Below are 16,989 nucleotides of genomic sequence, written 5' to 3'. Positions count from 1 at the left end.
ACATGGCTGGAGACCTGCAAAACCTTTGGCTTTCATTGGAGGATATAATGGGTATTGTGAAATGGCAGGAGGAAAAGTGGCTGGTTCCCAGATCACAAACAGCTTAGTACACCATGCTCAGGAATTTGGATAGCGGAAACAGACCCGTGTATCTATGTAAAATCTGGACCCCGGCCTGGTATTCCAACTGCCCCATGAACGGAATCTTGCCCCATTGCCCACTCTCACCTGCTTTCTCCCAGTCCCCCAGAGGCTACATAACCTGAACTTTTGCCATAGTGGGCAGTCCAGCTCCTTGCCACCTGATGTCCACTGACATCCATTACCTACAGTCAAGCTTGACAGGCTTCATGCTGCACGACTGACCAACAACCCTCCTAAGGTCATCTCTTTGATCCCAGATGCCTACCAGTAGGACAACAGTTCGTGGGGAAGCTTGTGCTTCTCCCTGAGCAGGTCCTTGTGGTTCATCAGTTCATCAGGCATCCATAGCCTTAGCCTGGACATCTTCCCACCCACAGAGGGAGGAACCAGAAGGCCTCTCCTACCTGGATTCCCACCATTCACTCTGTGTCAGGCACACGAGGCCCCTTGAAAGCCTTGAACCCACTGGCTCACTTCCAGCTCTCCCTCTAGGGGGCCGTCTGAGGGACTGCTCCTTCAGCTTAGATGCTCTTCCCCTGAAATATCCAAGTGGCCCACTCTCGCCTCCTTCAAGTCTTTGCTCAAATGTTCCCAATAACTCCCATCTTGAACTTGACCTCCTATATTTAAAATCACAATCACCTATGCTAAGTGAAAGAAGCCAGACACAAAAGCTCACATGTGATATGATTCCATTTATATGACATTTCCTAAATATAAAAATCCATAGAAACAAAACACATATTGATGGCTGCCAGAGGCTGGGAGGAGCGGGAAATGGGGGGTGACTACTTAATGGGTACAGGGCTTTCCTAGGGTGATGAAAAGATTTTGGAACTCGATATAGGTGGTGGTTGTACAACATTGTAAAAATACTAAATGCCACTGAAATGGTTCACTTTAAAATGGTTAATTTTATGTCATGTGAATTTCACCTCAGTTACAAAAAACTGCAACGTCACTAATTACCGTCTCCTTTACCCAGCTCCATTTTCCCCACAGAACATTTCAACACATCCATCCTGAGTTGCACGTGCTTATTTTCTTGATTGTACGTCTCCTCTCTCCTAAATGTAAACTCCACAAGGGCAAGGCTTCCCATCTGTTTTGCTCATCGGTATAATCTCTGGGCCTAGAACAGGCCTGGGACAAGACAGGTCATAAGTAAATATTTGTCAAAGACATAAATGAATGTGTGACTTCTTTAATGCTTCATTAATAAAAGATTCTCCTAATTTCTTGAATACCAAATTAAAGGGAAACGAGTCTTTGAAAAATAGGATTAAAGAGCCAGTACAGTGTAATCCAAAATAAATTTTAAAACAGAGAGGGGAAGAAAAGTGGTGTGAATCCCATGAGAATTCCAGTTCATCAAGTGGAAAGCAAAACAGGCTGAGAGGGATTTAGAGGATCAGGACGATGGATCCAGTGATGAGCATTGTGGTCGTTTTTAATTTGCAAGGATTAGAAATGTCAACAAACATCGCATTTTCCTCTTAATTCTAAAAGATAAAACGGCGCACTGGATTTATGATAGAAGGAGAGCTGGAAAACCGAGGCCTCTAATAAATGCACGTGCATTTCTTCTGCAATAGGGATTCAATCACACGCACCACACCAGGAAATATTTTCGGGTAAAAACCGAGAGGCTGTGAATCAGAGAGAACGTACCAATGAGCTCCTTATTTCTGACGTCCAAGGCCATGTTCCGGAGCGCCGTGGCCACCGCGCACACCACACGGTCGTTATCTATTCGGAGCAGCTCCACGAGGATGGGCAGGCCTTTTTCTTTCCGAACAGCAGCTCGGATATATACTGACCACTGCAGAAAGAGGGACAGCAAAGATGTTAGAAGCGGAGGCAGAAAACCCTACAAGCAAATAGCATGTGCAGGTTTTCAGACGGCCATTTACAGGAGCCAAAAAGGTTGAATTACCAAGACCTAGTTGTAGAATGGGTTGAACGTGTTAGACATATATTTAAAAGTTTTAACTTTATTTTTTGCCTTCAGCATATGATAAAATTTTCATGGTTAATCAGTTAATGAAATTTCGTTTCTCTGGTGCCAGTGTTTTTAGTCAATCAGTTGGAAAGCTATTTGCATATGCATACACCTGATGTGGTAAGATATGGAGGCGTGGGACAGGAAGGGCTGGCTATTGACATTAAGAGGAATAACAAAAGAATCCTGGAAAAAGTAGAAAATGATAAAAAGTTGAGTGTGGGTAATTTTTTTAAAGAGATTTGAATTTGGAGTTGGGGCATAGCGATGAGTTGCCTAATATACTGACAGGAAATTGTTTGCTGAATAATAGAGATTAAGTGAGCTAGAAAAATGTAGGGATAAGGAGAGGTAAATATGACATTGAAAATCCAGAGTAAAATTGCAAAAAAAAATTTTAAAACATTAAGATTAAAACGTATTATGTCTAGGGCCATAATTTATACGGTAAGACATACACTTTGTTTTGGGTTGGCAGTTGGCAGCTTTAATGGGATCCACCTCATGTTTACTATGGAAATGTACTTGCAATATTAGAATGATAAAGCATTCTGATTCATTTAACAGAATGCAGGTAGGCCGAGATTTTTCAGACATTTGCATATGCACTATACTCTTGTACAGTGTTCCAGAGAAGAGTACGTATTATAAAAATAGACCAATGTTAGGTTTAATCTGTTGCAATTTCATTTATGATCTAACAAAATAACATTCATGACATGAGGTTTTGGATTCTGTGGTAGAGGCCTCCTGGGGACCACCAAAGACAGAGCCAAGTTCCCATCCCTCCCCCGCCAGGGCCCTCCCCCCACTTCCCCCCTGGGGCAGGCACCCCAGAGCTGGCTCTCACCTGTGGCAGGCAGGGAGCCCCCTCTGGCAGTGAACGTAGGGCATACGCCATGCCTGCCACATCCTCAGCCCAGCCCTGCATGAAATATGAGATTAAGAAAACACACAACTTCATCCCGTCCTACGTTAGAAGTCACATTCACATAGTTTCTTAGCACCATCAACTCATGCTCTTGGCTTTCCTCCTGCCCCCACTCTGTGCCTCCAGCTCCAGGAAGCCTGAGGGGGTGGGGAAGCATACAGAACTCACTAGAGCATCTCTTGATTGCGATGAACTATTTCACAGCCCTGCCCTCAGGGAACAAAGAAACGGATGGTCAGGAAGTCTTAGACATAGACAAACACTGAGATTTGGAAGCTGCTAATTGGAATCTGGATGTGTGGATGTCATACCCCTTCCCAGGGAGGGAGGTGCTTCATTAAAACAATACAAAACATCCTTCATGTCCACTGGAAATTTCATTTACAATTTATCATGCTGAGACATGATTTTCATCTACCTTCTCTACTATTTGTGAACTTTCTGGTCTCTGGTGCCCAGAAAAGACTGGAAACCTCAGCTTATGCAGCCCATTCATTGTTGGGTTCTTCCCTAAAACTAAAGAGGGAATCTAGAAAATGGAAGAAAATGGAAATCAGAGTGTGGGGTCAAGGTTTACAAAGTATAAGATGAATATCAACAATCAATTTTAACACTGGGGAGATATATTCCGGACCTTTTGAGAGACTGTAGGGAATGTTTTTGCAAACTTGGGCAGGCTGAAGCATGAGCCCTAAAGATGACCTCTTTGCCCAGTACCACCTTATTCTAGGTTTGCACATTAGTGAACCCTTCTAATTCCGTAAGCTCCTAGGTGGTCAGCATTAGTGTTCTTATTTTATACATAAGGAAATCTAGACACAAAGATGTCAAATAACTGCCTCCAGGGGTCACCTGTGCCTCTGACCTACAGTCCTGTTACTCCAAATCTGCTTTTCTTTATGATGCTGACAGCATCACTGTCTCATTCTCTCTTTCCTAATCCTCTGTGCTCAGTCTCCCAGACACTGCCTTGCCCTCCCCTCCCTCCTTCCAAACGTCAACAGAGGAGAACCTGGCCCTACCTGAAATGAGTTGAGAAGGGAAGGATATGACTTTGTTTTTCCTTCTTAGTTTTCCAGCTATTATATCCCTCCCATGTTGGATGAAAAGATGATTTGGTGTTTGGAAAATAATAAGAGTCCTTCAGCTTTGCTGGGAACTGATTTGAGAGTAAAAAAAAAAAAAGGCTATGTATGGCCAAAAATGTGTATGAGATATAGATACACGTTTTTGGTATGAGAATATGGTCATCAGTGATATGTTTTTCCTAAGTAGAAAGGGATAATCAGACAACAGATTTGATCTTATATTATTGATGCATACAAAATAACTTTTATTTTGAAACTTTTAGAGGTGTATGTATGGAAAATTCCCAGTATTAGCTTAGGATATGACAACTTAGAATAACTGATTTACATTTCACTCAAAAGATGTTGCAAGTTTCCATGAATTTTCTTGGCAAGCAAAGATAGGTGATATTGATGCTTTTCAACTAGCAGCCAACCAATTGACCAGTCTTGGAGTAGGTTACTACATACTTTGCACACGTAATCCACATATGAAGACTATGTGTAACCCAACAAGAAGGAGTAAAAGACAGAGGCTGAAAGGAGAAAGGCATGACACAAAGTTATTTGGAAAATGAGGAACATTCCCCAGGTGTGTTCAACACAGAAACATGAGGCTCATACAGAGTTTTCCCAAAGAAGTGAGTTACCTTGGAAAGCACAGCAGCCTCTGTGGTGGTGAGAAAGATGTATGGGTTGCCAAGAGTTTTGTAATCAAAACAAAAGTAGTTGTATCACTGGCATAAAAACAGTTGAACAAGGGAGAAAAGTATACCATAACTCATTGTGGATGAGGAAATCTTTGGATGGAGCTTGACTTTTGCAAACAGAATCAGAGCATCATGTACCAAGCAGTGTAGAGGGAAGGGACAAAAGGCATGGACCAGGATGCCTTTAAGAAGAATGGTCCATGAGCCGAAGAGAGGATGCTTGATGATTCAAAATGAGGAGAAGGGAGAGAAGAAAGAGGAGCAAGAAAGGAAGGGGAGGATGACAAAGAGAAGATGGAGGAGGAGGATCTGGTTCAGGAGACAAAAGCACAGAAACATGACCCAAACTGTTCCTGGTGATATACTTTCCCAATGAGGACCTCAGGAGACTTATGAGCCCTCAAAATAATCTCAGTGAAAACAAACCTAACACTTAAACCAAATGCCAGGTACTCTTCTTTTTTTTTTTTTCCACATGTATTAACTCATTTAATCCTCACCTCAACTCTATGTTGTAGGTACTATTGTTACTGCCATGTTACAGACGAGAAAAGAGAGGCACAGCAAGGTCACACAGCCTGCAGCTCCTTGACCAGGTCTTGAACCCAGGGAGCACTGCCCCAGAGTTGGTATGCTCAACCACCATTCTCTTCTGCATCTCAGAAAGACAATGTAAGTTATACACATCTACACTCATAGTTGATATAATCCCTTACAAATTCACCAACTAACCTTGGCCTCATACTTCATGTTATTATTTTAGTCTTCCAATAACCTATTTGGTACTCCTCTAAACTCCCAAATTAAAGACCTTTGAGCACTGTCAATGGAGCTACTGGACATTCTAATCTAGTCTTGAGAACAACTTTTCTGGATTTAGCAGACCTGATACAAGAAGTCGTGTCTAACTGGAATCACAAAGAGAACAGCCTTGTGTGTGTCAGGAAAGGATCGACTCTATTTGCATGTGATGGGACAATTTGAAATAGCAAATACTGTTCCTTCTCCTCCTCCTGACCCACGGCTCTTCCTGGGGAGAGGCTCTGCCACTATTTGGCTCAAGAAATGTTGTCAGAATGGGATAGAGCACAAAGCAGCAAATATTTAGTGTTTCAGGCTAGAGGGTACAGATGCAGGTGAAAGATGAGATACACTTGAAAGGGGATGAGAATGGACAGAGAACAGTTTGCCTTCTCCACAGAGTCATCATAGAGCCTCGGAGCTGGAGAGAGAAAGGATCCAGCCTCAAGAGGAAGCAGGGGCTGTGACTGCATCATGGGGGGGCTGCCACCTGAAGTGCCCCTGGACAAGTACCCCTCTGTGAGAGGCTGATGATAAAATCCCTCCAGAAGATGGTAGAATGGAGAGTCAAAAGAAGCTCTGATGTCCTTTCTGGAGCTCAGCAGAGTCTGCGCAAGACTCAGTGAAGTCCTCTGCACCATCATGGAGTGGGGGTCACACAGTAGGAATGGCAACATGGCTTGCCAGATGGAAGAGCATTCCTGTGATCCCAGTGTGGCATGGGGTAGCCCCTGAGGAATTCCGTGGTCTTGAGTGAGTGGGCTGTGTAAGTCAGCTGAGGAAGAAAGGCGAAGGACCCAGGGCCGTAGAGGGGTTACTTGAGCAGGAGGCGGCGGACACATCAAAATGGCAGACGTGGGTGATGCCTGTCTGGGTTAAGGAGAGGATGTGGCTGCATCTCAGGGGAGATCAATAGTGAGGAGAGGCAGGTGCAGGCCAGGAGAGCACCTTGGACCAGAGACAGTCCAATCACCAATCACTATGTCCCAGCTGAGAACCCAACAGGTTGAGGAGGCTCATACTGGGCAGGAGGCAGCTTAAGACAGAAATGAATCCAGACTGAGAATGGACACCCAATCTCCACCCTTGCAGGGACATGCCTGTAAGACCCCCCAAGTTGAGCATCAACTGCAGGGGCCAGGAGAGGATGAAGGCTGACAAACATAAATGTGGCCAAACTTTAAGCCTGAAGGGACTCGGAAATACTTGAATTTGTTTGAAGTTAGCTGGAGATGTTTAGATGAAATGTTGTTCTTTTTGCCTTTTTTGCATCAGGCAAATGAAGGCTCAGAAATGAAACTAAATTGAATTACACAAAACAAAGAACTTGACATGAGTTTGTGTCCAACAACGTTCCTCATTGTCTGTATTGTGGGTTTGGTAATATAGTGAAATCAGTAACTTTTTAACCCTTTCAACCCAGGCTACCTCATTCCAGTGTGGATTCCCAGGGACTTGACTTTTAAAAACCCCAGTCCAGCCATAAACAGGATGGATGGCTATAATTTTTGCAAAAATTTCTCCCCTTCTTAAACTAAGGTGATTCCATTAAGGCTGATTTATGTTCCTATAGGGAGATTAACACTGTAATTTAACTAGCTAATAATTTGTTAAATAATGAGAGAGAGTATTCTCTTTTAAGTACTAAATATTCTATTATGAGGCTGAACCCATTATAGTGCTAAAATTCTGAATTTGTTGATTAATATCTCTAGATTTTCAAAGTGCTCCTGCTTTAGAAGTATTCTGTGATTAAATGGTTTTGTTACTTGATTGTTTTCCCACTGACTTCTTTTATCAAACTAAGATAGTTTAATTTGCACCACTTTTCTTTTGATATGGTAAAGAAAAGTTACATTTTCAAACCAAACTCTTCCGAACACGACTTCGTCTTTCAGAAGCATTTTAGCATCTCGTAGTGTCATGGGCCACAACGTGCTCAAATCCTACAGCTGTACAATGAGTAAGACATTGCAATGAATCTAGTACAGACTGCACGAGATTCTCAAATTTGTTTTAGAGTTCATTTACAAAGCCACATTATTTACGGTTGTATCTCATTCTCATAAGAGGGCAGAAAGTAAAAAAAAAAGAGCTAACTTATTCAGTCTTATTTTAACTGGTGGTTTACTAATAAATAATGTTAAAAAAAGGTCAAAGCTACAGAAAACGTGTAGCTTTTCCTGCATGTCTCCTCCAGTATTTGCTCTAGCATGGATTATTATCTGAATTGCCAAGTTCCTCCAGGTGGTGAACAACTGTTTGGTGGCTGCATGAAGATTTATGAAGCAACTGGGCAGTGTTCACACAAGGCTCTTCAAACGCTGGGGCTCCTTTGCAATGCGCATAGGATTCAGGTGTCAGCTCTTTAAATTCAGAGCTACATTATAAGATTATATATTTTTGTTTGCAAAATTTATTTTGAAAAGTCGTGTCTCTAATCAAGAGGAGTAGTGAAGAATTCCCTTATGTTGGTAAAGCAATGAATCAATTTAGTAAATAAAAATTTAGTTAAGGTAAAGGCAGCTATTGCATATTTAATGTGTTTTTCTGTTTGTATTTTTGAAATGTAAGTCAGTTTAGTGCAAAGATGGGATTTTACTGCATCTGTTCACGGGGCGTTGAAAATTTTAATGTCCAACAAGAGAATTTCCTAGGGCAAAAAGCACTTAGATAGACTTTTGTGGTAAGAACAAATAAAGAAGGTCAAGCTTAAGTAAAAGTGACACAGAGCAAGATTTTTTTATTGTGAATGCTATCAAATATTAGAGATGTCATCACTGTATGCAGACGGCATTTAGAAATGCCTTCCGGGGAACTAAATATGACCTTGTTAGATCATAGGCATGCATGGTCTGAGACAAAGGCTGTGATAGGTCGTACTCTGAGGCTCCTGCATGCCCCCTAGTGGCAGGGCTGGTAAACACCCCCTGAGAAGGGAGACTGACAGGATTGCAGGTTCAAAGTGAAACTGCTAACTTCTGCCCTCTAGACAATGAGGATCGTGATCAAGCAGTGCAGGCATGGCAGATTCAGCGACTCTTCACTCAATATAAGAAAATAAATGTAATTCAGTTGTTTTTGTTCTCACTTATTAGACACCAAGTCAGAAAACTTCTCCTTTAATATGCATCCCTTTTTTTTCTTTTTAACTATGATGCCTCAAGGGGACAGGGGGCCAGATTGCATATTTTTCTTTTGGAGCCAGAAAATATGCCATTTTTGGCACATTAAACAATTTCTTCCTTTTGGTGATGGGGTGGGGGGAATCTGAAATTTGTCTTTAGGGCACAGTCTGGAGGGACCATGTTGATACGAGCCCTTTCAGTCTTGCAAGTACAAGGCACAGTTTTCGTTGAAGCCCTTGGCAGTAAGTTAACTCGAGCGACATTACTTTTTACTAAGATATTAAGCATTTTATTTTGCAACACAAATTGAACATATTAGCAACTCTTTGTCCCTTTAGAATAGAAAACTCTATTTTCTTGAAACTAGATTTAGATTACCTTATGCCTGCAAATTATTAGTCATTGTCGGTGGTGTATGAGTTTGTGGAAGCATTTGTCTACTGAGGCCCGGAGTTGAGCCCAGATTATGTTAAGAGGGACATGTAAGTGTGATCTTGACTTTTTTTTTTTTTTTGAGGAAGATTAGCCCTGAGCTAACTACTGCCAATCCCCCTCTTTTTTGCTGAGGAAGACTGGCCCTGAGCTAACAGCCGTGCCCATCTTCCTCTACTTTATATGTGGGATGCCTACCACAGCATGGCTTTTTGCCAAGCGGTGCCATGTCCCTACCCGGGATCTGAACCAGCAAACCCCGGGCCGCTGAGAAGCAGAACATGCGAACTTAACCACTGCACCACCGGGCCGGCCCTTAATCTTGATTTTCTTAAGAGAACATTTCTGGTTGAGGATTTGTGTTCTTTTTCTGCTTCCTGCTGGTGGATGGTGATCACATCTTGGAAGTCACATGTTGAAGATGGCAGAAGAGCTGACAGCCTGGGTGAATTAATTCATGGAGGAGAGCTGCCCTCCTCACACACCTGCCCTGACCTGTTACATCAGGAGAAAATAACTTGTATCTTGTTTGAGCCCTTGCATATTAGGGGTCTTTTTGCTGTAGCAGCTGGCATTCCTCTAAATAATGAGACATGTTAGTGTATTAAAATGAACTCTAATCATTGACTCTTAGCCCTAAGGTTTTAACTAGTAATGTTAGAAGTCTGATTCCTCATTCCTGTCCTCTTCCTTGTAGAAATGATCCCTTGGACATCCTTGTGCATTGTGTATATATACACCCTTGTGTCTATACTCCCATCATAGCACTTACGATGGTTTCTGAACTTTTTATTTACATGTTTATTATACTGGGAGGTACCTCACAGAAGGTACCAAGTCATATTCATCTCTTTATGTCAATTGTCTTCCAATTTATGGCTCATAGTTGGAGATTAAAAAATGTTTAATTGGGGGCCGGCCTGGTGGCACAGCAGTTAAGCTCATGCACTCTGCTTTGGTGGCCCAGGGTTTGCCAGTTTGGATCCCAGGCACGGACCTATGCACTGCTGATGTGAATGTGGTAGGCGTCCCATATATAAAGTAGAGGAAGATGGGCACAGATGTTAGCTCAGGGCCAATCTTCCTGAAAAAAAAAGTTTAATTGATGAAAGAAAATGTCAGGTTGATTTCCAGCATCAAGTGCTTATTATTTAAGAACAGCATTCACCACTGAAAGGAACTATGCAGAAAGGATCAAAGCCACTGCAATTTTTGATAGGGCCAGCAAGTTCTAACCAATTCCACAAAAGTGCTGTTAGGGTTTAAAGTGATCACAGGCTCCTTTGCTAGTTTTTCCTAAAGCCAAAATCACCCTTTAATTCTGTGGTCCTTGTGTGCAATGCTAGAACTTTTGATGCAGGGCTTATGAACACTTGCTTGTCCTCAGGACTGAAGAACAGAATATTGAGTGTCATGTCCCAGGCCACCATAGCTCTGATCATGCTGGGACGGTTAAACTGAAGTTTTTATGTTAGAATTCCTCTTTGACCTCGCTGCTCAGGTACTTAACCATGTCAGTTCTCAGGTTAGCCCACGTCTTTAACTGGGCTCTGGAGGGTTTCTTCTACAGACACTTTTACAATTGCTCTAAGTAAACCGGTATCCTGGGAGTTGCCTTCGGCCACAGGTTGTGCCTGCTAGATACCAAACCAAAATCAACTCTGCATACAACTGGACCCAGCAGCTTACGTTGTTTTTCTCAATGTTTAAACCTTTTGCCTCACTGTCTTCTCACTGACATTGTTGCTGATGAGAAATCAGCTGTCATCCTTATCTTTATATGGACGTGTCTTTTTTCCTCTGGCTGCTTTTAATATTTCCTTTTTATTACCAATTTTGAGCAATTTGATCACGATGCACCTTGGTAGAGTTTCCTCACGTTTCTGGTACTTGGGGTTTCTTGAGCTGCTTGGATCTGTGAGTTTATGGTTTTCACTAAATCTGCAAAATTTTCAATCATTATTTCTTCAAATAGTGCTTATATTCTTTTTTTCCTCTCCTCTCCTTCAGGGATTCTAATTATATGTACATCAGGCCACTTGAGGCTCACTGATGATCTGTACTTTCCTTTCCTTTTTTCTGTTTCATTTTGTATAGTTTTCATTGCTGTCTTCAAGTTCACTAACTTTTTCTTCTGTAATGTTTAACCTGCCTTTAATCCCTACCCATATATTTCTCATTTCACACATTGCATCTTCAACTCTAGAAATGTTATTGGGGCCTTTTGTATATTTTTCACATTTATACTTAATGTTTTGAACATCTGAAATACAGTTATTACAACTGTGAGTCTGGTCATTTTAACATCTACATCAGTTCTGAATTGGTTTTCAATGATCAATTTTTTCTGCTCGTTACGAACCATATTTTCCTGTTTATTTGTTTTTAGGGTTATTTTTGATTAGATGCCAGACATTCTTAACTTGTTGGGTGCTAGATATTTTTGTATGTATTCCTATAGATATTTTTAAGCTTTGATCTAGGATGCAGTGAATTTACTTGGGAACTACTGATCCTTTTGGATTTTACTTTTAAGATTTAATAGGAAAGACTAGATCATATTTCGCCCATGGTTAATTATACCTCAGCACTGAGGCAAGGCCCTCCTGGGTGCTCTACCCAATGGCCCATGAATTCTGAGGTTTTCCTGTCTGGCTCTTGGGAGTGCACACTAAACTCATCCTTCTGTGAGTGCCAAGTTTCTTTTCCTCTAATAATTTCAGGAGGTTCTTTCCTCAGCCTTTGGTATTTCCCTCACGTGCATGCACTGCTAGTTCTCTGCTTAATATTTGAGGGGGACCCTTTGTAGACCTCTAGGGTTCTCTCTACGTGTGGCTTTCTCCTCTTTGGTGTTCTGTCCTATGAACTCTGGTAGCCATGGTCTCCCCAGATTCCCAAGCTCCTCCTAGGTTCCCAATCCTTGTGCCGTGGTCTAGAAGCTTTCTCAAGACAATGAGGTGGGGTAATCATGGGGCTTACCTTTTTTGTTTCCTGTCTCTCAGAGATCACTGTCTTTCATTGACTAAGGTTTAGCATCTTAAAAGCCATTGTTTCAACTATTTCTCTTTATTGTTGTTATTGTTGTCATTCCTTAAAGGAAGGTAAATCCTTTGGGACCTTGTCACTCCATCTTGGCATCTTGGCTGGAAGTGGGAGTCCCTCAGGTTTAGCTGCTTCTATAGGTTCATAATGCAATTCTGTAACTCAGGGCTTTGGAAGCCAGAGGACTGAGTGACAATGATGAAAGTAATGATAAATTATCAGAACACAAGTTTATTCTACAGTCAATCTGGAGGCAAACGGCATTTACAACACAAGTGCAGTTCTTGCTATCAGTACTACTTACTGGGATCTTAGAAGAAGTCACTTTGTCATGTGTAATTAGGGTCCATGACTTGGTTAGAACTCTGCTTCACTTGACGTTGTTCTCCTTAGGTTGGGCCCATCCCCGTCCTGCCTCAGGCTGGTCAACATGTCCAAGTGAGTGTATGTCTCTCGGAGTCTGCTGATTGGGCAGAGTCCTCATATAACCTCTGTGTTTTTTCTGGCCCAATTTCTAACCCTTCATGCTTCCTGCCCCATTTTCACCATAATCTTTCAAAACTCTGTTTCTTTGCATTTAAACCTTATGCTTGACATCGCACTGTTAACTAGGGCAAAGGCAATTCTCTTTGCCTTAGATGTCAAATTATGATTTTTACTTTTATTTGCTGCACTCCACTAATCTGCCCTGGTTCTCTTTTACAAGACACACTAACTGCTAAGCTACACTAAATTCAGTGCCCTTCTCAAAGTTGCTGTCCCTATCTCTCGGGACAAGTCTCAAATTTCCCAGTTCTCTTATTTTTTATTCATTTGGGTCACATGGCCACAGATTCTGTTTCCTTCTTCCCTACATCTATGTTTTATCATGTTACCTCTTTAAATATTAACAGATTAATGTCCAACTATCTCTTTATTCTATCTTATTTTAAAAAGAAATGGGAAAATAATAGACTCTTTAAGAACAGTCCTAATTTTAGGAGGAAAATTGACTATACAAAGATAGCTAAAATGTTTGGTTAAATAGCAAGTACAGATAATATTTCTATACTTCAAACCCTGGGCTTTCACAGAGTTCAATTACAATAGAAATAACCCATAAACAGGAGGTGCAAGAGCATTCATTCACATTGTGGACATCTTCAACCTACTATCTCCAGTTGTTTTAATATTCTATGACAAACAAAATCACTGTACTGTAAATGAGAAAAAGGCAACTGAAGTCCATGTTGGCTATGAAAAACATCTATCACTTTGCTTCTGCCATAATACCATTATGTTTTGATGCTCATGAACCAAGTAATGAATGTTTTAAAGTTTAAAAGGTGTTTAGGGCCATTATGAAGATCCAGTTTGCTAGTCAATTTGTCACAGAAAAAGAGTGTGCACAATCTTCCCATAAAGAGAAGTCATTGTTCCAGATGATGAGGTCTATGAAAAGCTGTCTCCATGCAAAATTCTGGTGTTTTGGGGCTGGCCCCGTGGCCGAGTGGTTGAGTTCATGTGCTCCGCTGCAGGAGGCCCAGTGTTTTGTTGGTTCGAATCCTGGGTGTGGACATGGCACTGCTCATCAAACCACGCTGAGGCAGCGTTCCATATGTTGCAACTAGAAGGACCCACAATGAAGAATATACAACTATGTACTGGGGGGCTTTGGGGAGAAAAAGAAAAAAATAAAATCTTTAAAAAAAAATTTTGGTGTTTTATCTCCACATTTCTGCTTTTGTTTGGGTCATAAAAAGTTAAGGACACTAAAAGAATGCAACCAAATTTCAACAGTTGCTATAAAAACACATTCTTAGAACTCTAGATTTCAGATGGTAACACTGTCCACATGAAACTTGGATGCTGTTGTGTATCCTAAATCAATCTTTTAATTACTCAAGTTTTTCATAAATCAAGTTGTTTTTGTTTTGTTTTTTGGTGAGGAAGACTGGCCCTGAGCTAACATCTGTTGCCAATCTTCCTCTTTTTGCTTGATGAAGATTGTCCCCAAGCTAACATCTGTGCCAATCTTCCTCTATTTTGTATGTGGGATGCCTCCACAGCACGGTTTGGTGAGCAGCGTGTAGGTCTGCACCTGGGATCTGAACCTGTAAACCCTGGCCACCGAAGTGGAGCATGCAAACTTAACCACTACACCACCAGGTCAGCCCCAAATCAAGTTTTTTTAAGTAAGGATTTCTCTGTTCTTTGTACAAATTATTTTCAATATTTTAAAAATTACAACAATTTATCAGTGTTCGGCTTAATGATTATCTTCTCAAATCAACCCCATGGATTATCTATCTGCCTTTCCATATATTCCCTTACCATTTAATATGGTAAATTAATAAATTATACAATAAATGATAAAAATGTGATTGAATTATATGTATGCTTGTGTATTTGCATTTTGATAAGAAAACTCTTACGTAAGTATATATATTTATAGCAACACACAAACATGCCTTAGCGGCCCCTTGCCCTACCTGAGGATTATTCCATTTGTCTAGAGTTAATAGGAGGGGCAGTGCTTCGTATAAGTAAGTTGGAGATCCTGAGAGTCAAAATTCTACTTTAACCATTGGGATAGAAATCTTTCTAAAATGCTTTCTGTTTTCTAAAATTACTAGTAATAGTTTAAGTTTTTCTTAATGACAGTGGGTCAGCGTTATGATTTCCAGTTACTAAAATATATGAAACAGCCAAAAAGTTGAATGGCCTCTGATGGCTTTTCTTTCTTGCAGCCTAGTATTTACTTTTTCTAACTCTTCCACCTTTTCTCTTTGCCATCAGGTGTCTATCCTCCCTTCTTATGGCAGATCTGTGTGTCTGCTTGTCTGTTTTTAAGAGGTGCTCCTTGCATTTTTTAATTTGTTGCTTGAAATCTGATGTGGACTGGGAAATCTGATGGTCATAGTTGTTAAACTTTGTCTAAAATACAGAGCAGCTTTTGCGACATTGATTTCAGCTGTTCCAGAACCTTCTGCTTCCTTCTTGGTAGTCTCTACTCTATTAGTAATGGAAAAATTTACCAAATCAATGCTCTCTGCATATGTAGACATGAATTTTACACTGGAGACAACTGTGCTGAATTAATGTATAGGTTTATGCCTTGAAAACAGTCAGCAAGATGTGTTTGCTAGAAAATATTGCGAACTTTTATCATATTTCTTCCATAATTCTCATATAATCCAAAAGTAGGAGAGAATTTTTAATATCAACATAATATAAATTAGTGTAAAATAAATTACTATAAAGTAGTATAAATAGTAAACATATCATTTTATTACTTCATACACCTAAAGACCCAGACATATCTCAGCAGCTCTCCCAGCTGATCTGACGACCTCTAAGACATAGAGCCTGGTAATTTAAACAGAAAGTTCAACACTGCAGGAATTGTGGAACTGGGCAAAGCTATCTAGATCTGCAGCCTGCAAAGCATTGATGAGTCTGGAAACTGAAAAGAAAACAGTTCTCCCATAATTCCTTTCTGTCAATTTTATTGTATTGACCATATATTCCAATCTGAATCAAAGAACCAAATAAAGAATCATAAAATGTGACCATCTGTACATGGCCTGGTAATAATATGTGCTATTAACTGCTTAGTGACTGATAGATGTATATAAATATGAAAGATTGTTATCCACAAAAGAGACATGTGGCTATAGATGCTATGTCAGTTAAACACTTGCATTTGAGTATTTTTGCTCATCTAAGCAGAGGGCTGAGCAGTAGGGTACAAAGAAATAAATAGGACTTAGCTTCTGCCCTCAAAGAGCTTACAGACCAGATTCCCTTCTAGAGAACATTCTTAGTAGCTCAGAAAGGACTCATAAAAATCAATGAATAATTGGTGACACTGATCCTCAAATTTGATGTTTAGAAGTGGTGCAGTTCTTGGTATGGACCGTCTTTTTTCCTCTGGCTGCTTTTAAGATTTTCTCTTTACTACTGATCTTGAGCAATCTGATTATAATGTATCTTGGTATAGTTTCTTCATATTTCTTGTGCTTGGATCTGTGAGTTTATGGTTTTTTATTAAATTTGAAAAATTTTCAACAACTATGTCTTTGAATATTTTTTTCTGTTCTCTTTCTCTTTTGTGTCTCATCTGGGGACTCCACACATTCATCAGGCCACTTGAAGCTCAATGATGCATTGTAAATTTTTTCCTTCTTTTTTCGGTGTTTCATTTTGTATAGTTTCCACTGCTGTCTTCCAGTTTGCTAATCTTTAATTCCATAATATCTAATATGCTTTTAATACCATTTCCATGTATTTTTTGCTTCAAACATTGGACTTTAAACTCTGGAAGTTTTATTTGGGTCTTTAATATGTTTTCCGTGTTTCTAACTAACTTTTTGAGTATAAGGAATATAGAGTTTAACTTTTAAAGCAAAGGTTGTAGTCTTACACTCAAAATCTTCCAGGGCTCAAAGACATTTCTCCATTTTTAAATTCTTATGGTAAGAATCTAAGTATTTCTCAAGGAAAATAATAATTCACTAAAAAATCATATTTTAAGGGGGCACACTCGATTTGCCACCATCTAGATGGCGTTGTGCCTCAGGTCAGACTCATGCCTACAGCCCAGAGCCCACTTTCCCATGCCCATCTAGGTAGTCCCCCAAGGCAGGGGAGCTGGGTAGGGACTTGCAACAACTAAGTACTCTTAGCTATGCATAGTGACAACCCCTTGGTGGCCTAGGACATCCCGCTCCCATCTTTGCATCCAGTGTCA

At 40.5% G+C, this 16,989-nt stretch overlaps 1 protein-coding gene across 11 annotated transcripts in view; it reads right to left on the bottom strand.

Moving 5' to 3' along the window:
* Positions 1 to 16,989, bottom strand: part of CTNND2 (catenin delta 2) — an 888,536-nt gene that overhangs the window by 97,001 nt on the left and 774,546 nt on the right. For 7 of the 11 annotated variants that reach the window (XM_023625841.2, XM_070246034.1, XM_070246038.1 and 4 more), the window contains 2 exons: positions 2,997 to 3,071; positions 1,816 to 1,966 (listed from right to left, as the gene is read on the bottom strand). In XM_023625841.2, the coding sequence (XP_023481609.1) occupies positions 1,816 to 1,966; positions 2,997 to 3,071 (226 nt within the window). The remainder of the gene's footprint in view (positions 1 to 1,815; positions 1,967 to 2,996; positions 3,072 to 16,989) is intronic. The other 4 variants (XM_023625845.2, XM_070246035.1, XM_070246040.1 and 1 more) reach the window with 1 other exon arrangement.

The sequence above is a fragment of the Equus caballus genome, chromosome 21, assembly GCF_041296265.1.
Source record: "Equus caballus isolate H_3958 breed thoroughbred chromosome 21, TB-T2T, whole genome shotgun sequence".
Taxonomy (NCBI): Eukaryota; Metazoa; Chordata; class Mammalia; order Perissodactyla; family Equidae; genus Equus; species Equus caballus.
The sequence above is the reverse complement of the archived record's forward strand: the minus strand, read 5'-3'. Positions and strand labels throughout refer to the sequence as shown.